This window comes from Fukomys damarensis, unplaced genomic scaffold, assembly GCF_012274545.1.
Source record: "Fukomys damarensis isolate Sample0158 unplaced genomic scaffold, DMR_v1.0_HiC HiC_scaffold_14, whole genome shotgun sequence".
Classification (NCBI taxonomy): Eukaryota; Metazoa; Chordata; class Mammalia; order Rodentia; family Bathyergidae; genus Fukomys; species Fukomys damarensis.
Window position 1 is genome coordinate 26,574,324 of NW_022900926.1, and position 21,670 is coordinate 26,595,993.

The following is a 21,670-nucleotide window of genomic DNA, read 5'->3' on the forward strand; positions in this document are numbered from 1 at the left end:
CACTCTATAGACACTCTCTCTCTCTCTCTCTCTCTCTCTCTCTCTCTCTCTCTCTCTCTCTCTCTCTCTCATGGCACCTAAGACTTATTCTGTTTTAAGGCAGCACAATTAAAGCCCAGATCTGGGCACGAGCAGATGCCCTCCTCATGGGAGAGGAGGAAGAGGAGCTGGTGGGATTGTGCTTCAGCTCATCACCCCACCCTACCCTCTACCCCTTTGGATTGAATGTGCTGCAAAGCTCTGTTGTAACCCACATGTCTGGCACAGGGCGGGTGTTCAGGACAGTGATTTTGTAGGAGATAGCAGCTGAGTGGCCCTCTTTTGTTGGAACCTGCCTGTCTGGGTAAATTGAGGACCCATTCTCTTGGAGAAGAATCTCCTTTTGTCTCTTTCCCTAAAAAAGGCTGGTGATTCTCACAAACCCATGGTGGGGGCGGCTACTTCAAGGCCTATGGTCATGACCCTGAGGTGTCCTCCCTACCACTTTTGCTTCCCCAGTGAAAGATCAAAGGGAAGCAGTGGAGAGGAGGGACCAGCCAAAAAAGTAAAGCTCCCTCCCAGTAGCCAAGCACCTCTCCCTCTTGTCTTACCACTGGCAGGGTCACAGTGCAGACTGGGAAGTGGCTGCAGAGTCCTTTCTACCCTCAGCTGTCTGTGGCTTCCTATTACTCCCCCCCACCCCCGCAGCCTGCTACTCTCTGATTCTACACACTGTCTAGTCTTGGATTCATTATTGTAGGAGTGGCTGTTTCTTTTTTCCTAAAGTCTTACTGGGCTTTATGTGAGTATGATAAAGAACTTGTTGTTTATCAATGTCTCCTTCATTTATGTTGCTACTTCTGATAAGGTGTCTGATAAGGTTGCTTGTTAATTAGTTTTGTTTTGAATCCCTCTCTCTCAATGACATTGCTTTTAGTTGGAGAGTAAATCCACCATAAGAAACCTTTGGCTGAGCCTTGTTTCCCATGAAAATATTTTTATATCACAGTCAAGAGACCAGGTGTGAGGTCACTGAAAATCAGAAAATACAAGTTATTTTCTTGCCTGAGAGCACTCTGCTTGTGTCACTGGCAAAGGTTACACTAGACTCAGTTCTTTCAGGCATCTCAGCTCAGGAACTTGCTCTAGTGTTAAACTTGGAACTTTAAAGATCCCTACTTTGGAGACGAAACATCTAGAGAAGCATAGCTATGCTATCAGTCAAAGGACAGCTTTTGTGAGCATGTAGTGTCACAGATCAGTCTTACCCACATTCATCGATGACTGGTATGTCATTATGTTGCAACTGATTCCCCGAAAGACTGAGACAAGTTTGACCTCAGGAGAAAAGACAAGGTTTGGCTTTAAGATATGCACAGAAACATCCTCTGGAAAGAGGAGGGTACAGAGAGGTGATGCTAGTGGGGGGGTGGTTCCCATGATGGGTTGGAGAGAGGGATGAAGTATGGCAGTTTTCTGTGGGCCTATTCTTAGCACAGATGGAACTGTAGGCAATTCTTCTGGCCACCTGTCCTTCTGGCCAAATTCCAGCTAATGCCGGCTTTCCATATCATTAACAGAAGACAGGACATAGCTGTGGAATTTATTCTCCAAGTTCCCTTTGTTCATCACACCTCTGTCCCCTCCCACAATACAGATTGCATTAAAAATACTTTAGCTGACTATAAAAATTGTACTCATAACCAACATTCTATGCTATCCATAAACACAGAGGAACCGGAGATGAGATCTTGTCCATTGTGAATACATATACAGGTGACATTTGTTTTCATATCTGTCTAAATACCTCCCCCAGCAACTCATGCATACAAACAAGTTCTCGGGGACATGGCACACCTTACTTTAAAAAGTACATGATATGCACATGTGGTAGTAGTCTCTACTACAAGATAAAATCACCTGTGGTTATAGGAGTTCACATGCAGTTTACTGTTACATGAGGAGAAAAGAAAGCTGAGTCTCAAGGAAGCAGGTCAGCAGATTCAGCTGGCTGACTCCACACACATCATGATAAACCTGAGGCCCATTCAAGTTGAAGCTCATTCAAACCCTCAGTGGGTGAACACTTTTCTTTCAAAATTCAAAATACTATGGTCTGTGCCTATTTAGCTCACTTGGGAGGAAGGCAAAGAGTCCTCAGTGATCCAAGTGACTTGAGATGAATCATCTGCATTCCTTTCAGAGGTGTGAAATGGTGTTATTTCTAAAAACAGTACAGGCCACCTACATTTCCCCCAAAAATGTCACCTTGCACCCCAGGTGCAGTCTACCCGCTGGTTCTCGGGAGTCTCCTCTGGTGGCAGCATACCCAGAAGCACACCTCCACAGGGGCATCAGTGAGTATTCTGAACGGACCACCTGCCGAGCAAAATGAGATCAGGTAGAGCTCCCAGCCTCGCTTCTCCCAGTACTATAGACAACACCAATAAGCGCTGGTTTCTGGGAGTGGGCAAAAATTCACACATGGCTTTCTGGTGGAAGAACACTTCAATTTAGACAGGATTAGATGCGTCACTTAGAGAGTCAAGTGTTCATGTGCCATTTATTATGCAAGTGAATATCAGAGAGTCTTTGGATGCTTTACAGAGTGAGAAAGAATAAGATTCATGAGAAGAAAAGCCAAAGCTAAAGATGAGGAAGTAAGAATGTAGATGTCAGTGAAACACAGAACACAGCAGTTCTGGACAATTGGAACCATCAGAAAGGATATCTCGCAGGGCTGTCCTTAAGGGCATTGAGGAATCCTGTTTGCTGTGAACCTGTGGGAATGAAATCAACATTTAGTATCTGATAGTGATCTCCAGAACAAGCAGCCTCATGCTGAGAGCTCTCATCTACATAAAAATAATAGGTGTCTAAAGATCAATTAAATAATTATATCTGGTAAGTGCTACAGCACTCAGTTTACTGATCAGAGAATGAGATTCCACTGAAGTTATTCAACAAGAAAATGGCAGATTCATAATTACACCCAACATCTGCAGGATATTTTTTCAATAAAAGCAGATGGATGTCTGCGTACTTTCCCATAAATTATAGTTCTGATTACTCCTTTGTTTTCTTTATTTTAATAGGAAAACAGAATACTGTATACCATTTTCCCTCCGAATTTAACTTATGATCCTAGAAATCTTATAGAATAGTCTACATATGATACAGGCTTCTTTCTCTGCACCCAGAGTAAATAACGTCGTAAAGCTGAAGTTTATTACTGACTCTCTGTGAGTTTAAGATGTTTCAGTATGAGCTGGTCTGTACCAGAAAGCATTTCTTTAGAAGTGGGAGTAAAGGTGCATCTGATGAAAAGCAAGTTTTAATGTATTAGCGTCACACTTTTTAAAAGAAAAGCCTATGCAGAGAAGTCTTGAAAAATCTCATCCTGGGTCATGACATGGGGTCCCTCTGTGCTGTATGAAGACACTGCTTCAGGGGACAGAATCTGGCCCTCGTGCAACAATGAAAAACACAGGAGAACTGGTTGAGACCACACTGGGGCTGTTGAGCCACTGTGCTGCTTTAACTGCCATGGCTGCAAGGTGGGATTTAACAAGTGGCAGGGTCGCAGGCCCTGTTGGGTCACCAGAAAGTGTGTTCCATTCTGGAAAGGTGAAGAGGCCCAGCTTCACATTTTTACCTGAGTTCCCTCTCCCACTTCATCCCCTTCCCACTCTAAGGCACAAAGATGTGCCAAGTGGACATGCTGTAGGCCATGGGCAAACACAATTTTGAGGTAGGAGGAGATCCAAAGAAATTATTTCTTTCTGTACTAAACTCACAATGTATCATTTGCCTAAACTCTTCTTCCCCTATAAGGAAATCTAGACTTGTCCTTCCCAGGAAGCCTGGAGACCAGAGTTGTCCCGGCCACCCCACAGCCTGCTGCCTGGCAGGGAGAACCCAGGTACTGCAGTCCAGCTGCTCTGGGCCAGCTCGGCCTCTGCCCGGGTTTGCTGAGTCTTACGGGGACACAGGGGCCATGTAAAGCCTCTGTTCTTCCTGGAGGCATCACGTGTCCAGTGGCTGTTTCTCAGAGGTTACTGGGGATGGGATGCAGAACGAGGGGAAAGGAAAAGCTTCATTTGCTTTCCTCCATGATATTCAGATATTTTGCAGGCAGCTGAATTCCTAAATTTTGTGCAAGATTAGATGGACAATGTTTAAGCACAGACCACAGGACTCTTCAGTTTAGTAGATGGAGTCAGAGTGAGTGAGACTTCAGTGAAGGTGAAAGTGAAAGATACATTACAATGTGACTGTGGAGGCATGGGGCAGACTTCAGACTGTGACATGTATAAGGCCTGTAGGTGGGCCGGGATGTGGGTGTGTGAGAATTTCTGTGAGTCCGTGAGAGTGTGAAGTTTGTGTGTGTATGGGTAAGGGTGTGAGAGACTATGTGAAAGTGTGTGTGCGTGTGTGTGTGTTTTCCTGGAGTTTATATCATTGAGCAAGTAAAAACTGGACCTAGATTCTCAGAAGGTAGGGCCAAGGCCATAAATACAATTCAGTGGTGTATATGAAAGCATTTTTAGCCTGTCAAAGATGACATAAAAATATAAGGTAAAATACTACTTTTTAGTGTCACATGTTGTGCTGGAGTTTCTATTTATTTATTTTCTGGTTGTGCCAACAAGTGCTCCTTTGAAAATAACATATACTACTCTGTGTTTTCTCTCTGCTTCTTTGTCTGTGAATCCACAGATATGTGCCTGGTTCTGTTTCTGCCAGGTTGGGACGCTGAAAATGGAGAGAAAGGGGCCTGTACAGAGCCACCCACAACACCAAGCTGTGGGTGGCATGGAAGAGGACTCTAAGGAATGTAAATCATCTCTTGAAAGCCACTTAAGTTATGGCTGTCATGCATATATTACAAATTACAAGTTCAGGTCACATTTGTACAATAGGATTATGGTCCGAAAGAGTGGGAACTAGGATTGCAACTATCTGTGAGAATTTGGATAGTTCATTCAGTGTCCTCATTGGGCTAATGTTCACAGAGAATGAATGTGATCATTCAGCACTCCCACACCACACCACTCACACAGGTCCAACCCAAGGAGAAGGGGAGGGAAGTCTCAGCCTGCTCCATTTGTGGGTCAGCACAACTGTGGTAGAAAGTGAGGCCTCTGTTCAGATACTTCTAGAAACATGTCAGGGAGAGGCTGTCAAGTCGGTAATGGGCTGCTGTCCTTCAGGAATGTGGGCAAGAGGCAAAGTTGGCTTTTATTGTTGCTGATGGCACTCTAACAGAAGTTTAAGGGGTTGAATTTATAGTTCAAAGTCAGTTAACTTCCTTCTCATCGGTCACTATTGTAGGAAAATGAAAAAACAGGAGACAAAGGAAACTCCAAGGTATGACCTTCAGAATGGGGAATGAGGGCTGGGAATGTAGCTAAGTGGTGCCAAACCTGCCTGAGAAGCATAAGATCTTAAATTCGATCCCTGGTTACGGAAAAGAAAAAAAATGGAGAAGCGAAAATAATGCCATTTTCTTAGGCAAATATATTAAGATCATTTGTATCTAAATCTAATTTTTAATAAAATTGCTTTCTTTATATTCCAGGAGTAGTTTGCTCGTGTTCCAGTAGATAACTGAATATCTCGTTAAGTGTTTATTTTTAGCATTTATAAATGTATGCAAAAGAAAAGCTAGTCTTCTTAGTTATGTTTTCCCTATAGGGGATGACTTCGTGCATAAGTAGATGCCTTGTTAAGAGTACAGGTTCTAGTATTCAGTGACTGTCACTGTGTCCTTCAGGTAAAATGTGGGGATGAATTTTTTAGGGGATCCCTTAGCAGCATTCATTGATATTGGAACAGTGATAGGTGTTACGAGGGGACAAGTCTTGTTACTGGAAATGAAGCCTGGTCTAGGTATGACCCCAGAAACTGCTGTTGGAAGGATGGGGTTAGGGGGTGGGGAGAGATGAAGAGGGATAGAGGAAGTGAAAAATGGAAAGGGGCAGGCTGGAAGTGAGGAGGGAGATGGGGAGAGAGAAGGAAGAGAAAGCCCGAAATGATCAAAATAGTAAATCAAAATTAAATCAGAAAACCAAGGTCAGGCAAATGGTTACATACGTAATCTGATTTCACCAGCATACTTACGAAGAATGACGTGGGTGATAACGAATGCAAATATAAAGACTGTCAGAAAAGACAGGGATAAAATAAACATATAAAAAAATCTGTAGTTTCTTTTCCCCACACAGTTGCCTACCCAGGGACAGTGGTGATCAAACCGTTCTGAAATGAGAGGCAGAAAAAAAAAAGTGGAAATTAATTAATAAAATGTCTTTTTTACTTGACGGAGCCCCTTCCCCCATATTCTCTACTAATAATATAACCAAACAGTATCATACTGCAGATTTCCAAATTAGATACCCAGATACTTATTCGCAGCAATGTATTTCAAGAATCTAATTGTTCGTTCAGCAGAACTGAGCTGATTCAAAAAACTAGGTGTATCTACTCTTCAGGAATGGTCACTGTAAGTAGAGGTATACATTTGCATTAGAATTAGAAAGGTAAGGATTTCCTTCCTTCTTGAAAGAAATCTCCTTGTATTCAGAGGACAATCTTCCCTTAAGATGGTGCCAACACTATCTCATGGAAAGTGCCAGGCCGGGCTGGGCTGGATGTGGCACTGGGAGACTGCCTGGTATAGTAAGTGTCCATGAGGAGAAGTCACAAGAGACCTGGGGCATTTTCACATCTCTGTTACAAATGTTTCACATAAACTGTTCACAAACATTAATATATTCGGCCTCCAAACATTCCTCTAAGAAAATAATGACGTTGCCCTATTTTACAGGTGAACCACTGAGTTTTAAGGACATAGAGGCTGCAGGCAGAGGGCAGCCAGCTCAGAGGCGTGGAACTAGCAGTTGAGGCCAGTAGTTTGGGCGCTACTCCCTCTCCCACTGTATATGCTGCCTCTGGTGCTCAGTGATGACAGACTGCTGAGTTACTCCACAGTACCCTAAGTGCAAACCCAAGGCTTCTCATTCTGGGATTTCACCCAAGGCCCATGATGCATTTCTGATTGGCTCTTCCCCTCGCAAGTGATGGCAAAGTGCTCCTCTGTACTACTCAGATGCTCTTCTATTCAGGAGCACAGCTCAGTGTCATCCTAACACAGCTGCTCACATCAGGCTGCCTGCTACACCTCGGGGGAGGAAAATGCTCATCATACAACTCAGCTTTGTGCTCAGGCTCTTTGAGAAGCTCACTTTCTGCATAATTTTCATAGTTTAACTATCTATTATACACTTTAAAACACACAGAGAAGGCTATCTGAGGTGTGACTATACAAATAAAACATTACAGATCTGGGCAGGTGTTCAGTTTCATGACTCTCTGGTCATGTGTCATAAAACCACTCATCTCACATGTGAGATGCTGAATAACTGTTTCCTGAAAAGGACAGCTGGATGAGGGTTGGTAGCAGAGGAATTGTAAGGGAACCTCTGTGGTCAACAGGTGTAACCAATCTGCACAGAGGATATAAGGATAAATTTCAGAGTTTGCTGGCTTGGTGGCCAGCCCAATGGCCCAGAAGATACCGACACGCAAGTGAAATAATTACTGTTGGTATACCCATGTGAGTTACATGTTAATACTGAATAAAATCAACCTCAGTGGGGTCAAGGGAGAGTGGGAAAAATAGGTGGAGCACATAGAATGTTTAAGGCAGTGGAAACACACTAGGCAATGATAGATAATGTCATTATGTATTTTTCCAAAGTCATAGAGTATATAAGGCCAAAAATGAGGCCCAGTGCAAACTATGGGCTTTGGAAGATTATAACATATCAATGTAGGACCAGCAATGGGAACAAATGTATCCCCACTGGTGGTGGGTGTGGACAATGGGGAGATGGTCCCTGTGGGGTGGGAAGGATACAGACACTCTCTGTACCTTCTTCTCAGTTTTGCTGTGAGCCTAAAACTGCTCAAAAAATTAGAGTCTTAAATGTCACACAAACTTCATCTTCCCAAGTCAGAGGGAGGCCAGTGCTGGGTGAGAATCCACCTCCAACTGTGCAGGGGATGCAGGGCAGGCTTGGGAGGTTCACTGACAACAGGAAGCCCCACGGAGGACAAAGGTCCTGTGCCTCTGTAGCCTATTTCCTGGTAGAGGCAGAGCACAAAGAAGTGACAGATGGGGGTTGTGGTACCAGAGGCCGCTAGGGAAACCATTGCTCTCTGAGGGTGTGGATTCAGGCTCCCCAGCAGCCCTGACCTGGAAGCCATTTCCATTCGGAAACTTGTTTGTTGAAAACTTTTTCTTGGTTGATAAAAATTTCCACAAAACTGCAGGTGCGCAGGGAAATTCTTTCCCGGGCCATTTCTTTTCTTTTTTTTCTTTTTTGGTTTTTTTGAGACAAGGTCTCACTATGTAGTTGAGACTGACCTGGAACTCACTATGTAGTCCAGGCTGGTCTCAAATTCATAACGATCCTCCTGCCTCAGGCTCCGGAGTGCTGGGATTACAGGCGTGAGCCACCACGCCCGGCCTATATCAGCCATTTCTCTTGGCCCCATTGTTCTGTGGCTGAGTTCAGGGTGGTCAGTAGGCCTGAGGCTCCTGGGCCCCTTTGTGGGCCAGCAAGCATGGGGTCCAGGGTCCAGGAGAAGCCCTCCCCGGGTCCTCATACTACCAGCAGACATTTGCAAGAGAATGGAAGTTGCCCAAAGTCACTCAGGTAAGGAATCACAAAATGGGAGTGGGAGTACAGTCCAATTGTCCCAGATCCTAAGTTCTTGACCAGTAAGTGCCATGCTGCCTTTACTGAGCACCTTCTATGTGCTCAGCACTGTCATAGATGTTAGGAATACTAAGGAGAAATAGCAGCAACACAAGACTCCATGGCTTCAAAGAGTTCCTTATCTTTTTTGGCAAGGACACTATTCAGCCTCTGAAATATTCCTCAGATGCAAGAAACAAACTGCTAGTAATCTGAATTTAGCTTCTGGATCAGCCTGCTCCATCACCATTGTTGGCTCCATACAGCATTCTCCCTTGGCAGGTCAAGGATAGAATGGGCCATGAAGCCTGGTGGAGGCCTCCAGGTTGGCTGGCTCCGTCCCATGCGGGGAGAGCTGCCCTGCACCCTGAATGTGCTAAGCAGGAGGGTGGGAAGCTGAGGTGCTGCAGGGATGGTTCTGAATGGCCAGGTTGTGTTAGTCCGTTTTCAGGCCAGAGGAATAGGCAAGATTTGGGCCCAAGCTGAGCTGGGGAGAGAGCAAGTGGCCATAGCCGATGTATGACCTAGCTCCCAGGGATTGAAACATCTGGAAGAGGAGAGGCGACCCCCGTAGCTGGCAGGGCTAGCTGCATGTAGAGAAGTTTCAAACAGCTGTTATTGGAGGTTAGTTTGTGTAACTTCTGTGTGGGAAAATGGAATCTGTTTTCTGTGTGCTGAATGTGGGTGAGTGAGAGGGGAAATTCTTTAAAGAAGCATTTTCACCATGACACACGCCCATAATCCTAGCAGTGAGGAGGCTGAGGCAGGAGGATTACGGTGAGTTTAAGGCCAGCCTGGGCTACACAATGAGTTCAGGGACAGCCTGAACTACATAATCAGACCCTGTCTCAAAATAAAAATAAAATAACATGTTATAATAACTCCAAAACAGCATTTTTTGACCTCATGACAGTGAGGTCTGCATCCCGACAGAGGGAGTGGTCCCTACACACACCATCTCTGCAGGGAGGAGCTATCCCCTGAGGTAGGGCTGCTGAACTACTGGTGTGGAGAGAATTCCAGAGTTCTCTAAAGTAAACTATGAATTAGCTATCTCTGGTAGCATTGGGCTGTGCTGCAATAATCAAAGGACTTGTTTTCCTCTTCTCCTGGGTGACTCTGGAGGCAAGGAATCATTTGTAGCTATTCTTGTAGTACAGGTGGAGGTAGACACTGACAGCATTAAGGACAGGAAAATGACCTCCATGGCCTTTTACTTGTTTGGGGGCTGTACTGGGGATCAAACTCAGGCCCTTGTGCTTGAGAGGGAGGCGGTGGAACCACTGAGCCAAATCCTCAGCCCCCCTTTATTTTGGTTCTATGGCCTTTTGTACGAGTGATGGCTGCTCCTGGTGGGCCAGGTGGAGGCAGTGGACAATGCTGGTGGCAGGTAAGTTGTTGGCCATGCTGAAAAAGGGAAAGCAAGGTCCTTGTCATTTCATTGTGCTCAGAGAAGGCTGAGAGCAGGGAGATGCAGGGTCAAGGCTGAAGGAACACATAGAGAGGTGGCTGAAACCAGGGAGGTCGGAGTGCTTTCATTCAAGGGTCTGAGGGTGCTACAGAGAGACCCAGGACTGTAGTGGAACCAAATCACCTCTCTCAGATTCTCACAGGGGAAGGAAGGTTCTAAAGTGGCCAGTGGGAACATAGGTCAGGAATAGAAGATACCATCTTGTTTTGCTTACTTGCATTTTGATAATGATTAAAGAAGGCTTCCAGCCACTGAGTACCTGCTGGACGCATTGTTTCCTTCACCTGAGAACAGCCTTTGAATGTAGTTACTGTGTCCCCAGTTCTGCCCAGGAGCCCCCTGAGCAGGGGAAAACACTGGGCCTGCTGCAGGAGCAGGGCCCTGAGCTGAGTCACTGTGCTTCTCCTATGTGTAAAGGAACATTTCATTTCTGGGAGCAATTGAATAAAAGCCTTAAAAGTAAGAAGTAGAAAATTATTAACATCAGACAGGATCTAAAAATGGAAATATGGAAAGAAAAGTATTTGCAAAAGGTGTGCTTGAAGGCTGCCAGAGAAAGAAATGACATATTTGGGAAAATGTTAAAAATTCAAAGTCTCAGAGATCAGGCTCTGACATGGGCCCTGTAAATGGGATTCAGAGCCAGGTACAAGTCACATCCCAAGGCCAGCACAGGCAGCCCAGAGCCAGAATGCTGTTTTCTGTGTAGCTCAGACTCAGCAATCAGAAATTGTGTGGGGTGGGCTGGGATGGGGGTAGAGAACATCCTAGCCTTCTTCCCCAGCCTGTTTTGAGAATCATGTGAAATAAGAGATGGAAATGTGCAACTGAAGTTTAAACCTGCTAATTTAAATGTTAATTATATTCAAATTAAATTAAATTAAATGTTTTTAAAGTTTTGAAGTGGAAAACTACTCTTCTTTAAAACTCAGGCTTTTTAACCTCCAAAATTAGAACAATTTTGCCTTATATAGTATTTTTCATTTGCTTTTTCACAGGATAAATGTTGAGATACAGTGGTACACAGACCCTGGCCTTTACGGTCTCCACATCATTTGTAAAGTTATGCAACAGGAGCATTTAAATATTAAACAGGCTGAAGTCTTTGAGGGTCAGGTCCTCAGACACTAAGGAATTCAAACTGCTATAAGTCTTCCAGGAAGATACAAGTTATAACAGCTTTGCCACCATGTTCAGGAAAGCATCTGCCTGATCCCACTTCCTCCTCTTCCTGCTTTTGCCCTGTCTTTGGATCATATTCTGCCATGTGCCAGGCTCTGTGTACAACACTATACATGAATTGCGTTATTTATTCTCACACAGGTCTTAAACTCAATGCTATTATTCCCATTTTACAGGTAAGAAAACTACTGACAGAGGAGGTGCTGTGGAACTAGGTGTTCATCCAAATTGAGAGCCCCCACTAGGGCTGCTTCCTTTGTCAGCTCCCTGGCTTGTCCCTGTTCCAGGTAGGCCCCGAGGATGCAGCCTGTCCCTCCTGGAACAGCCCATAGGCTCTGCTGCTGGAAGGATCATGGAGTGGTCCAGGGGAAGGGGAACAAAGAACCTTACTGTGCCTGGACCACCACTCCTATCAGTGGATTTCTGGGCTCTGGTCCAGGGCTTCTGTGCTCTGCAGTTTATGGAGGACACCTGTCCCATGCCTGGAGATGCCCACTCTCCATCCATCAAGAAGTCCTCTTGCATAGGAAAGGGTCCTCATCTCACCAAGGGGGACATCACAGATGCAGAGGCTTCTGCAGACAGGAAATGGATAGAGCTGCTTGGTGCTGGTTAGAGCTAAGATTGTGGGGGTCTCTGAGTCAAGAACCAAGGAGGCAGATTCCTTCCCCGCTATTCTCTTCTGAGCTCTTTTTTTGAAAAGGAGTTCTGCTTAATTTGATGGAGAAACAGAATTAAATCATATTAACTAATTCTGTGGCCTTAAAGTATTATTGTAATGCTTCTACATGGGAATTCAATTTCTTCACATAAAAAAGTTAGATCAGATAAACTCGAAGACACCTTTGAACTAGAAAATTCAATGCAAAAAGACAGTGTTCTATTAGTGCTTATGTGGATTCTTCTGGTCTAGTCCTTGCCAATCTCCTATGAATTGAGATTCTGAAGCTTTTAGCTCTGCTTGTTAAAAAACAAAAATCTTTCAATGTAAAACCAGTTAGTAAATGTAGAACTATTGTCACTTTTATATTGCAATTTATCACAACACCTTGGAGAGTCACTGGGAAAGTGCCTCTCCCTCCCTTTTCCCAAATCTCCTTGGTCCCCACTACGTGTTAGGTCACTGGGTCTCTTTTGGCACAAGATGATGGAATTTGACCAACACACAACGAATGTCTTTTCAGCTCCCACAATGGGCAATTTTATACATTTCTATTTCCTTCAGTTGCCTAGGTTTAACATCTGTATTTAACTCTGGTTTCCAATGCTGAGGAAATATCATGCTTCCATGAGGACAGACGAGCATGCATGGGAGATACAAGCATTTTGTAGCAAGTTATACCATAGATTAGATCTGCAGATTAGAAACAGAAATGATTATGAAGCTGTTGAGAATAGACGTAAAAGATCTTGTTAGAGAGAGTGAGGAAGAAGATAGGGAAAGATGATTTCACTTGTAATGAAAGTTATTTTTATAGGGAGATGTATAAAATTGAATAGAAATGATATTTCTTTAAATAAATGAGTTGGGCAATTCGGATCCAAAAGGAAATCCCACAGTGCCCCAGTTTTGGATTAGAGAAGGTGAAAGGGTGAATTTTAACCAGGCAGAAGAAATTGAGTCTCCTTCTGATCCACTTATCCTGGGATGCCCCCCCCAACCCTTAAGCATTAGAATAGCAGCCCACTGCAGAAGACTGTGAGCTGTTTGGAACTTGGGAGTTGCATGGGGTCCTCAATCATTATGATAAAATCAGTGGTGTGAGTTCAAAATTTTTATATCCTCAAGAACACAGCCTTTGTATGTTGGTGGTCCTCCGTGACTTTGCAGCAAGTGCTCGAGTGCTGGATGATTCTCCATCCTGAGGCCATGCCAGCCCCAGATCCCAACAAGCCCCTCTCAGCGCAAGCCTCACACTGTCTCTGGGTTTGCAGGGCCAGCAGGTAAGTTGGGGAGTCTCTCCTTAATTATCCACCAAACAAATCATTTTCCAAATCTGAAAAAGAGCTTCTGCTATTATCCAACAAGTGAAACTTCTCAATACTCTCTAGAAATTACTGCCTCTTAATTGTAACACCACCTTCCGTGAGCATGGCTTAACACCTGCACGGATTTCTGTTCTTTTTCACATTGCTTATCTCACTCACTCTATACAGAGCCTGTGAGGCAGGCAGCATGGAGCCTCAGCGCACAGCCCAGGAAATGGCATTGCCAGTGTCTGCAGCAGTGCTTCCAAGTTCTATCCCCTGCCTTTACTGCTTCCTTCACATTCTTGAGTCTTGTTACTAAGATTTTTCAAATCCCCCGTCACTTTGTCCTCAAAATCAATATTTCAGAACTGAGTTACCTTATGGATATATTATACATGGAAAGTAATTCTCTTCAAAACATTTTAATTTGATTCCATAGCTACATAATTGGAAGATCTTCCCAGTGAGTATGCTTTTCCAAATTTAACATGCTTTGTGATCTTGTAGAAAAGGAGCTACTCATCCAGGCACAGAGAGCTTGTCTATGAGCTCGATTAACAGCTTGATAGAACTGATGCTACTTCCTATATGAAGCAGACTGTGATCTGTCCAATGAAAATCTTTCGAGAGGTAATACAGGAGCATAAGGGAGCTCTCTGCAAAGCTTCTGAGATGCTTTATTTTTCTAAGCTGCAGCTGCAGACCCAGCTTCTTTGCTGGTAATATTAAAACATAAAACCAGCTCAAGAAACACTAATACATACTGTGCTATATACTTTTCAAGGTACTTCAATATGTAATATCACACCCTGTGATAAAATTGCACACCTGGTGAGGTACATTATGCCTCATAATTGTCACAAAAGCCAGTGGTAGAACAGGACTGCATGGACTGGTGCCCCCAACCCTCCTATGACAGCTTCATCTGTCATCTTTCTACAAGAGAGCTATTTCTGTTTATAATATTCATAATGGCCCATTTCCCATCTCACAAGGTGCTGGCCAGAAGCCAGAGGTGATAGTGCATATCTGTAATCCCAGTACTCTGGTAGGCAAGCAAGAGGATTGCAAGTTTGAGCCCAGCCTAGGCAACTTGGTGATTTGGTGAGGGCCTGTCTCAAATTAAAAAATAAAAGAGGGCTGAAGTTATAGCTCAGCATAAAGACCCCTGGTTCAATCTGCAGTACAGAAGAGAAAAAAAGTGTTAGAAGACTCCTCCTCGGCGGTTCTCCTGTCTAAGATGTGAGGGCCACATGTACCCTGGCTGTCCAGGGGTTTGTGATATGAACAGAAGCAAAACCAGACTCAGGTAGGCTGAGTTTCCCATAATCTTCATAGCTCCACAGGGACATCTGACTCCCGGCAGTAGCTGCTGCTCCAGCCTTGTAGGAGGCTGGGATTTCAGGGTGTGCTTCTGAGATTCTGTCACAGTTAGAGGCCACTAAAGGGAAAGAGGACAAACAAATTCCTTAATCTGTTACTCATTAAACACATGATTTATGTTTTCTTTGAAAGCAGTCAGCAACCTAGAGCCCGGACCTGCAGACCCCCAATGGGTAACTCAAAGAGGCCAAAGCTCGGCACCTCTTCTTTCATTTTGTATGTCTCATTTATTACCTTAAAACTTTGGCACTGCTCAGCTCTGCATGTAGGCATGCTGATCACTCAGGGAACATCTGTATTACAAGGCTTACTAGCCCTAAATTTACCTATCTGGGCTCATCCCCCTTGAAGACTGAGGACATCAAGATAAGACTAAAGTCATTTTCAGGTTTTCCAGGACATTCAATTACTAGCTTTTACAACATCCAGTTCCAGACCCCTGGAGTGATATCTAGAAGTCTTCAAATCTCTAATCACCTCATATGACAGGAAAATCAGAGCTTCACATACTACCCCATTGTGCGATCACCCTCCCCAAGGAAGAACAATCACCTCATGGGAACCAATTTGCCCCTCAAGTCATAAAGATTTACCCAGAGCTAGGAAACCAGGACTGAGATAATGATCAACCAGACCCCAGCCCATCATAGCACCCTACAAAACTGGTTTCTGTTCTGTTGTGAAGGGGCCAGTCTGATCCTCCTCTTCAGTTCCTTAAACAGAAGGCCTTTCCCTATTTTTTCTTACATTCCTTTTTTAGGGGACTAGCTTGATCTTTGTCAGGGCTGTGCCCCTCCTCCCATTTTCTCCTACTACTTTGAATTAAAGTGCTTTTCTGTAAATTCATGCTGAATGTCTCAGTATTAATTTTCATTATCACCGTAGCAGAGACCCATGCTAGTCACTGACGACTTCACAATCCTTTCGTCCCTTGGGTTCAGGGTTTGATGATCTACTGCAAACAATGGGCTTGAGGGTGCTGTGGGCATGGAGGGCTCCAGGGGCCGTTCCTGCTGAGTTCTAAGGTGGCTGCATCTGAAGTTATGCTTGGACATTGCTGCTAACAGCTTGTCTGCATTTGGCATTGCTGTGGTCAATCACCCTCTGGCCTTGAGGCTTCTCAGTGCTCATTATCCTCAGGTGAGCTGATATTTAATTTCCAGTGACCTACTGGCCAACTCTACCTAATCGGTCCCAAAACACCACTGCCCAGCAGGCCCAGAGCTCTATGCACTTCACCCCATTTGCTCTCTGTGGCTCACGAACCCATCTAAGAGACTCTCCTGGGTCCTGACCTTTTGCCTATTTAATGATATCACTCAGGCAGTTTTTCTGGGTCTCAGCAAGTAGGATATGCTATAAAGGGTTCTTCTCCACTCAAAAAAATATGACTCCATGACTAAATGAGGAAGTGCTGGCAGCCCTCACCAGCAGAAACTATAAATAAAGAATTTACAAGAACCGGAGCTCTCACAGACTCAGGTAAGGTACAGAACTAATTGGTGGCTCCGAAAGTAGTCAGAAAATACAAAGTACACATAAGTCTGTGGCCAGCAGACTTCAGCCTGTACATACTTCTTAAGACTCTAAATATAGCGTGTTGTTTCTGTTTCTTGTTCGTATAAAGCAAGTAAACACTTCACTGAGTCACTGCAGCTAGTCAGTAGATCTTTAATTACTTTTCTGAACAAAGGCACTCAGAAGAACAGGCAAAAAGGTCTACTGTGGTCAGGACTGGCTGCATAATTTATGGGGTCCACTGTGAAATGAAACTGTGGGGCAGCTTATTAAAAATTTATTAAGAATTTCGAGATGAGTGTGACAGAGCTATCCACTGTGGATGCTGTGTGAATGCGCAGGTTGCATACCCAGGAAGCCGGTCCTGCCACCTACCATGGCTTTCTAGCTTGAGAATGTGATTTTCTTAATTGTGGCACATAAAGATCTGAGGCCCCACTTGCATTTTTGACAGGACTTACTATGGTATGAGTTTCTAAGTACAATGTTTAGTGAGGAAGTTATAATTAGAAATTAAACGTAATAGTGGCCAACATCCTGTCCACAGGGACGGCCCTGGACAAGGAGACAAAGCCTTCCCAGCAATCTTGTGCTCAGTGACAGATGATCCTCCCAGTGAGACCCATCAGACCCTCTGGTCAGTAGTGGGAAGATCGCAGGCTTCTTGCATTTCTGGAGCCTGGGAGAGGCTGACCAGATGAAAGTGTGATGGGAAAAAGGTGGATGAAGGAAGGAGGATGGACAGCAGGAAACTAGAGAGGAAAAGTCAGCAAATGCCAAAACCACCTGGTGTTTCACCCCTTGTTTTCTAGAATATCAGAATCTCTGTGTTTAATCTCTAGGGCAAGTGTTCTGAAAAATTTTAAATTCCCTGATGCTTTGAAAAATCTAATTAAACTACCATCTATCCCCACCAGTCCTAAACGTTCACACATTTTGCCCTATGGTTTCCTAAAACCTACTCGAAGGCAGCAGGGGAAGAGTGGATGGCTTACTGGTTTAGTTCATAGAAATTGAAGTGACAGGCTTAAAATAGAGTAGCTCTAAGAAGGCAGGGGGCAGGTGCCTACCTACAGCATGCCATGCAAATGCGCCATCCTCCAGGCCTGAAGGCACAGATTGTAAGGGCCCAGTCACAGGTGGCTGGCACCATGGCTCACTTGGCAGAACTCACTCCAAATGGAGTTGCTTTTCTTGAGCTTCACTCCAAGGTCTTTGTAACTAAGGGCTGCAGTCAAGCAGTGGGTCATGAAGTCAATTTAGTGGGTCCTGACCAACATTAAAAACCAAAATGAATAGAAGAGAAGGCACCCAGCATTTCCTATGGTACAGGTACTGATTCATGAGCTTTCACCTTGGAATTAGATCACCTGGATCTCAAAGAAAAATGAATTTCTTACTGTGACTTGTAGGAAACACAGGTATGAAAGCTATTGCTTTGTTTAAATTTAGCTGGCACATGATAGGTCTTGAGATATTTGTTGTGTAAATAAGTATATGCTTATATTGTATCTGAAATGGGCCTCTTTGTTTAAATTTAGCTGGCACATGATAGGTCTTGAGATATTTGTTGTGTAAATAAGTATATGTAATAAGTAATAAGTACATCATGAGTAATTTTAATGATAGCTTGTCTTGCCTGCCAAAAAGGAATCAGGATTACCAACCAGACTTAATTTCTTAAAACTTAGCACTTCTCTTGAGATTTTAAACTTGAACTTCTGGGCCTGGGATTTAGCTCAGTGGTTCTGCCGCTTGCCTTGCAAGTGCAAGGTCCTGAGTTCAATCCCCGGTGCCAAAAAAACAAAAACAAAAAAAACTTGAACTTCTGGGAGGTTTGAGAGTGAGTGCCGTGTTTTATTTATTTTAGATCGAGTGAGGGATCTTTTTTTCCAGATAAAATATAAGCCTAGTCATAGAGCCAAAAGAGCAACAGAGCTAAAAAAATAAAAGATGAAAATGAAATGGAGGGATGAAGGTAGATATAGCAACAAGGACATTAAATCCTCTTCTTCCTCTTTCTCAGTTCCCTCTCTTCAGCAGATGTAAATGGGCTGCTTTGCTGGGATGCATGGGAGAAGCCCAGGGACACTTGGAGCTTCCACACTGGGGAAGAGAACTTTGCCCAATAACCATGTGTACACCTCCCATGACAGTTCTAGTCGGCATATGACGGGATCCCCCTTGATAGGTGAGGAGAACAGAGAGAGGAGGAAGAAGTTAGGGGGCCGAAGCCAGGAGACATTGAGTAGCGAGGTGCACACAGAGCTGGAGCGGCGTGCTGGGTGCAGAGCTCATGGGCCTTGTGCAGCAGGTGGAAGATTTGGGGCTCCTTCTCATCTGTGGTCAGATTGTGCTTGGGAATGGTCACTCTGGCATCAGTGCAGAGACTGGCCTGGGGAGTGAGCAGGAGTGGGTGGTGGGGTCTTCCAGGGTCTCCCATGCACAGGAGAAAGATAATAGCAGCTTGCAGCTGGCACGGCAGAGCAGAGAGAAATCGCTAAAGCTGGGCACCACCTAGTAAGCAAAAGGCACAGAATGGGGTGACAGATTAGGGAAGGAAGGTGTGGCAGAGGAAGGAGTCAGCTGGGACGCTCAGGCATGAATGGTATTACTCAGTGAGTTTGTGGGCACTGTAGAGGATGATGTGGAGTGTTTTTTTGCTCCCCAAGCAGAGATGTCCAGCAGGCAGTTGCGTATGGAAGTCTGGAGCTCTGACAAAAGGTCAGAACTGGAGACAAACTGGAGAGAAAGAAAGACTCCTGGGAGGCAAAAAGGAGCAAGACACAGAGCTGAGCTCACATTTCCCAGAGATACAGAGCCAAGAACCACACACGAATAAAAAGGGGCAGAGCAAGTTGAAAAAGGTGCACACACCTAGAGAGTGAGACAGACAAAAACAGACTTTCCAGTTATAATTGCTGTGGCTTTTCTGGGTATTGAAAAAAAGTATTTTTAAAGCTGAGTTGTAATCTGGTAATTCCAGGCAGAAAAGAGGTGAGCACTTGGCCAGGGGTTATAGCCTTTGCTGTTTGAGACCAAACTTGTGGGCACAGGTGTTGCACACAGCTGGCCTCTATGCAATGTTGTTATGGTTTACATCTAGAATGTCCCCCCCGAGCCTCATGTGATCAGAGGTGTGGCTTTTAGAAGGTGATTGGGTGATGGGTGCTACATCATCAGTGGATTAGTCCCCTGATAAATCCATGACTCGATGTGCTGTTGGGAGGTGGGGCCAGGTTGGAAGAGTCAGGTCACTGGGGGCGTGACCTGGAAGGGTGTATCACCCTCCTAGCTCCTCCCTTCTCACGCTGCTTCCTGGTGGCCATGATGTGATCAGCTTTCTTCCACCAGGCCCTTACCTGGTTGGAGCCAGATGACTCTATGAACCCGGAGCCAAAGTAAACACCTTCTTCTTTAAGTTGTGAATGTCAGGCATTTTGTCCCAGTGACAAGAAAATGACTAAAACAAATGTGCATTGACCCGCTGAGGTGATACTAACTAACCCCAGTCAAATTAAAAATATTCCCTCGAAACCCTAGAAATTCTACAGTTCAGAGTTCTCTGTTAGAGTAGTATGTGCTTTCTAAAAATTCTCACTGGCCTCTCCTGAGTGTCCCAGTTGTCTCTTTCCTCTGCCACACCTTCCTTGTCTAATCTATCACAAGATTCTACAGTCTAATTTTTTTATGAAAAAGCAAATTTTAAATAAATAAAAGCATACAAAGTACAGAATAAAAAAGACATTTTATATTTAAATTTTTACTTTAAATGCATTATTAGACTCCTCTAACAACTTTAAAAGTTTGTGTGTACATAGATCTCAGTCTTTTACTACAGTTTATGACAGAAGGATCTAGAAAATCCTACAGGGTTGGCCATGCAGGGATTCTTCCTATAAGGCTTCAATTTCTTATTCTACATTTATACTTGGAGTTCTGATTATGAATTGGTGGCTCAAGTAGCTGGACTATAGGCAGACAAAGGGCTGGTTGTGCATGGGGGAGAACTGTGGATCCTATAACCAGGACAGTCACACAGTCATTTGTTAAAAATGAACAAGTCGGCATTCTGGCTTTGTTCTCCACACAGGTTAAAAGCTTGGTTAACATGGGTCTGTCCTGAAGGGATGGCTCTGTCCTTTGCACCCCAACAAAATCAGAGCTTGGATCCTATGAATGTACAGTCCAAGTCTAAATCCTCGGGTGAGCCCCCTCTATTTTCCAGGATGTGTGCCAACTTAGCACTGCCTTTGCTCATTTGATGTACAGCCCTTTTCACTATCCTTGCCTCTCAGGGGTCTCGAGACTCAGAGATGATTGCCAGATTCTGAAAGATTCGACCCATGGAAACAAAACCAGACTCACTAAAACTTCATGGGGTGACACTTTGACTGTAGTCTCTTAGTCTTTCTCTTTGGTCTCTTTGTCTTTAGTCCCCTTTAGTTCTCACTAAAGAGCTAGATTCTTGACTCAGGCCCAGGTTGCCACACCCAGACTAATGGTTTGTGTCTAACAATATTTAAGGTGGGTGGAGTCATTGCTGGGGACTTGATGATACCAACTAACGACTCTGAAGGAGTGTCTGACACCACCCGGGGATGAGCTGTAACGAACCACCCTACAGAGTTATGGGCAAAACTTCCAAGTAGCATATTTACACAGTTCTTGGTCCCTGGAGAACTGGTGATACTTAAATCAGCCAGAAGAGCTGTGGGAGGCGCCCCTGTTTGACCTGGATCCAGCTCTGGGATCTCAAAATGATTCCCCATGGTGCCCTGAGGTTTCTTCAACTTGTGATGGCTGAGGTGCTTGTCCAGAGTGTAGTCCTTGGACTCTTGGTTTCTCCAGGCTCTCATGAAGGATGTGCTTCCTTCTCAGGTCGGTCTCTGAGCAGTGTGTCTGTCACCTCCTCTGCTCTCTTCTGTGGCCCCAGAGTGGGAAAGATGCCGCTTACAGCAGAACTGGCCCCTGGTCTTTCTCACTTTCTCTATTACTTTCCAGAATGTACTTTTCCCACCTTGTCTCCCTTATAAGTCTGACTTGATAGGAACCAGACAGGCAGCTATAGCCAGACCTATGTCATGCTCTATTTGGGCTTGGGAGAGTTGATCTAACATTTCTGGGTCCTCACATTTATTTTAAATGGTTGCAGATCAAGTTCTAAACCAAGACTCAGGTGGTTCCAGGTAGTTAAACTGAGTTATGTACTTTATAGGCTCAGGACATTGTGTCATGATACACTTACATATGGGAATGCTACCTTCTTAAAAGTCGTAATTTTATCATGGAGAAATAAACATGTTCTCAGAAGGAGCAAGCTCTTTGTTGCTCCTTCTGTGCTCCCACGAATTTAATGAAGACTGTGTCCTATTGGTTCCTTCTCCGAAACATTTCTGGA

General features: G+C 44.4%; 1 protein-coding gene across 3 annotated transcripts in view; it reads right to left on the reverse strand.

Moving 5' to 3' along the window:
• The window catches only part of Zdhhc14 (zinc finger DHHC-type palmitoyltransferase 14), a 271,332-nt gene that overhangs the window by 38,200 nt on the left and 211,462 nt on the right, over positions 1-21,670 (reverse strand). For 2 of the 3 annotated variants that reach the window (XM_010625218.1, XM_010625216.1), the window contains exons 4-5: positions 6,103-6,240; positions 2,711-2,759 (exon numbers count right to left, since the gene is read on the reverse strand). In XM_010625218.1, coding sequence (XP_010623520.1) covers positions 2,711-2,759; positions 6,103-6,240 — 187 coding nt within the window. The remainder of the gene's footprint in view (positions 1-2,710; positions 2,760-6,102; positions 6,241-21,670) is intronic. The other variant, XM_033763299.1, reaches the window with a different exon arrangement.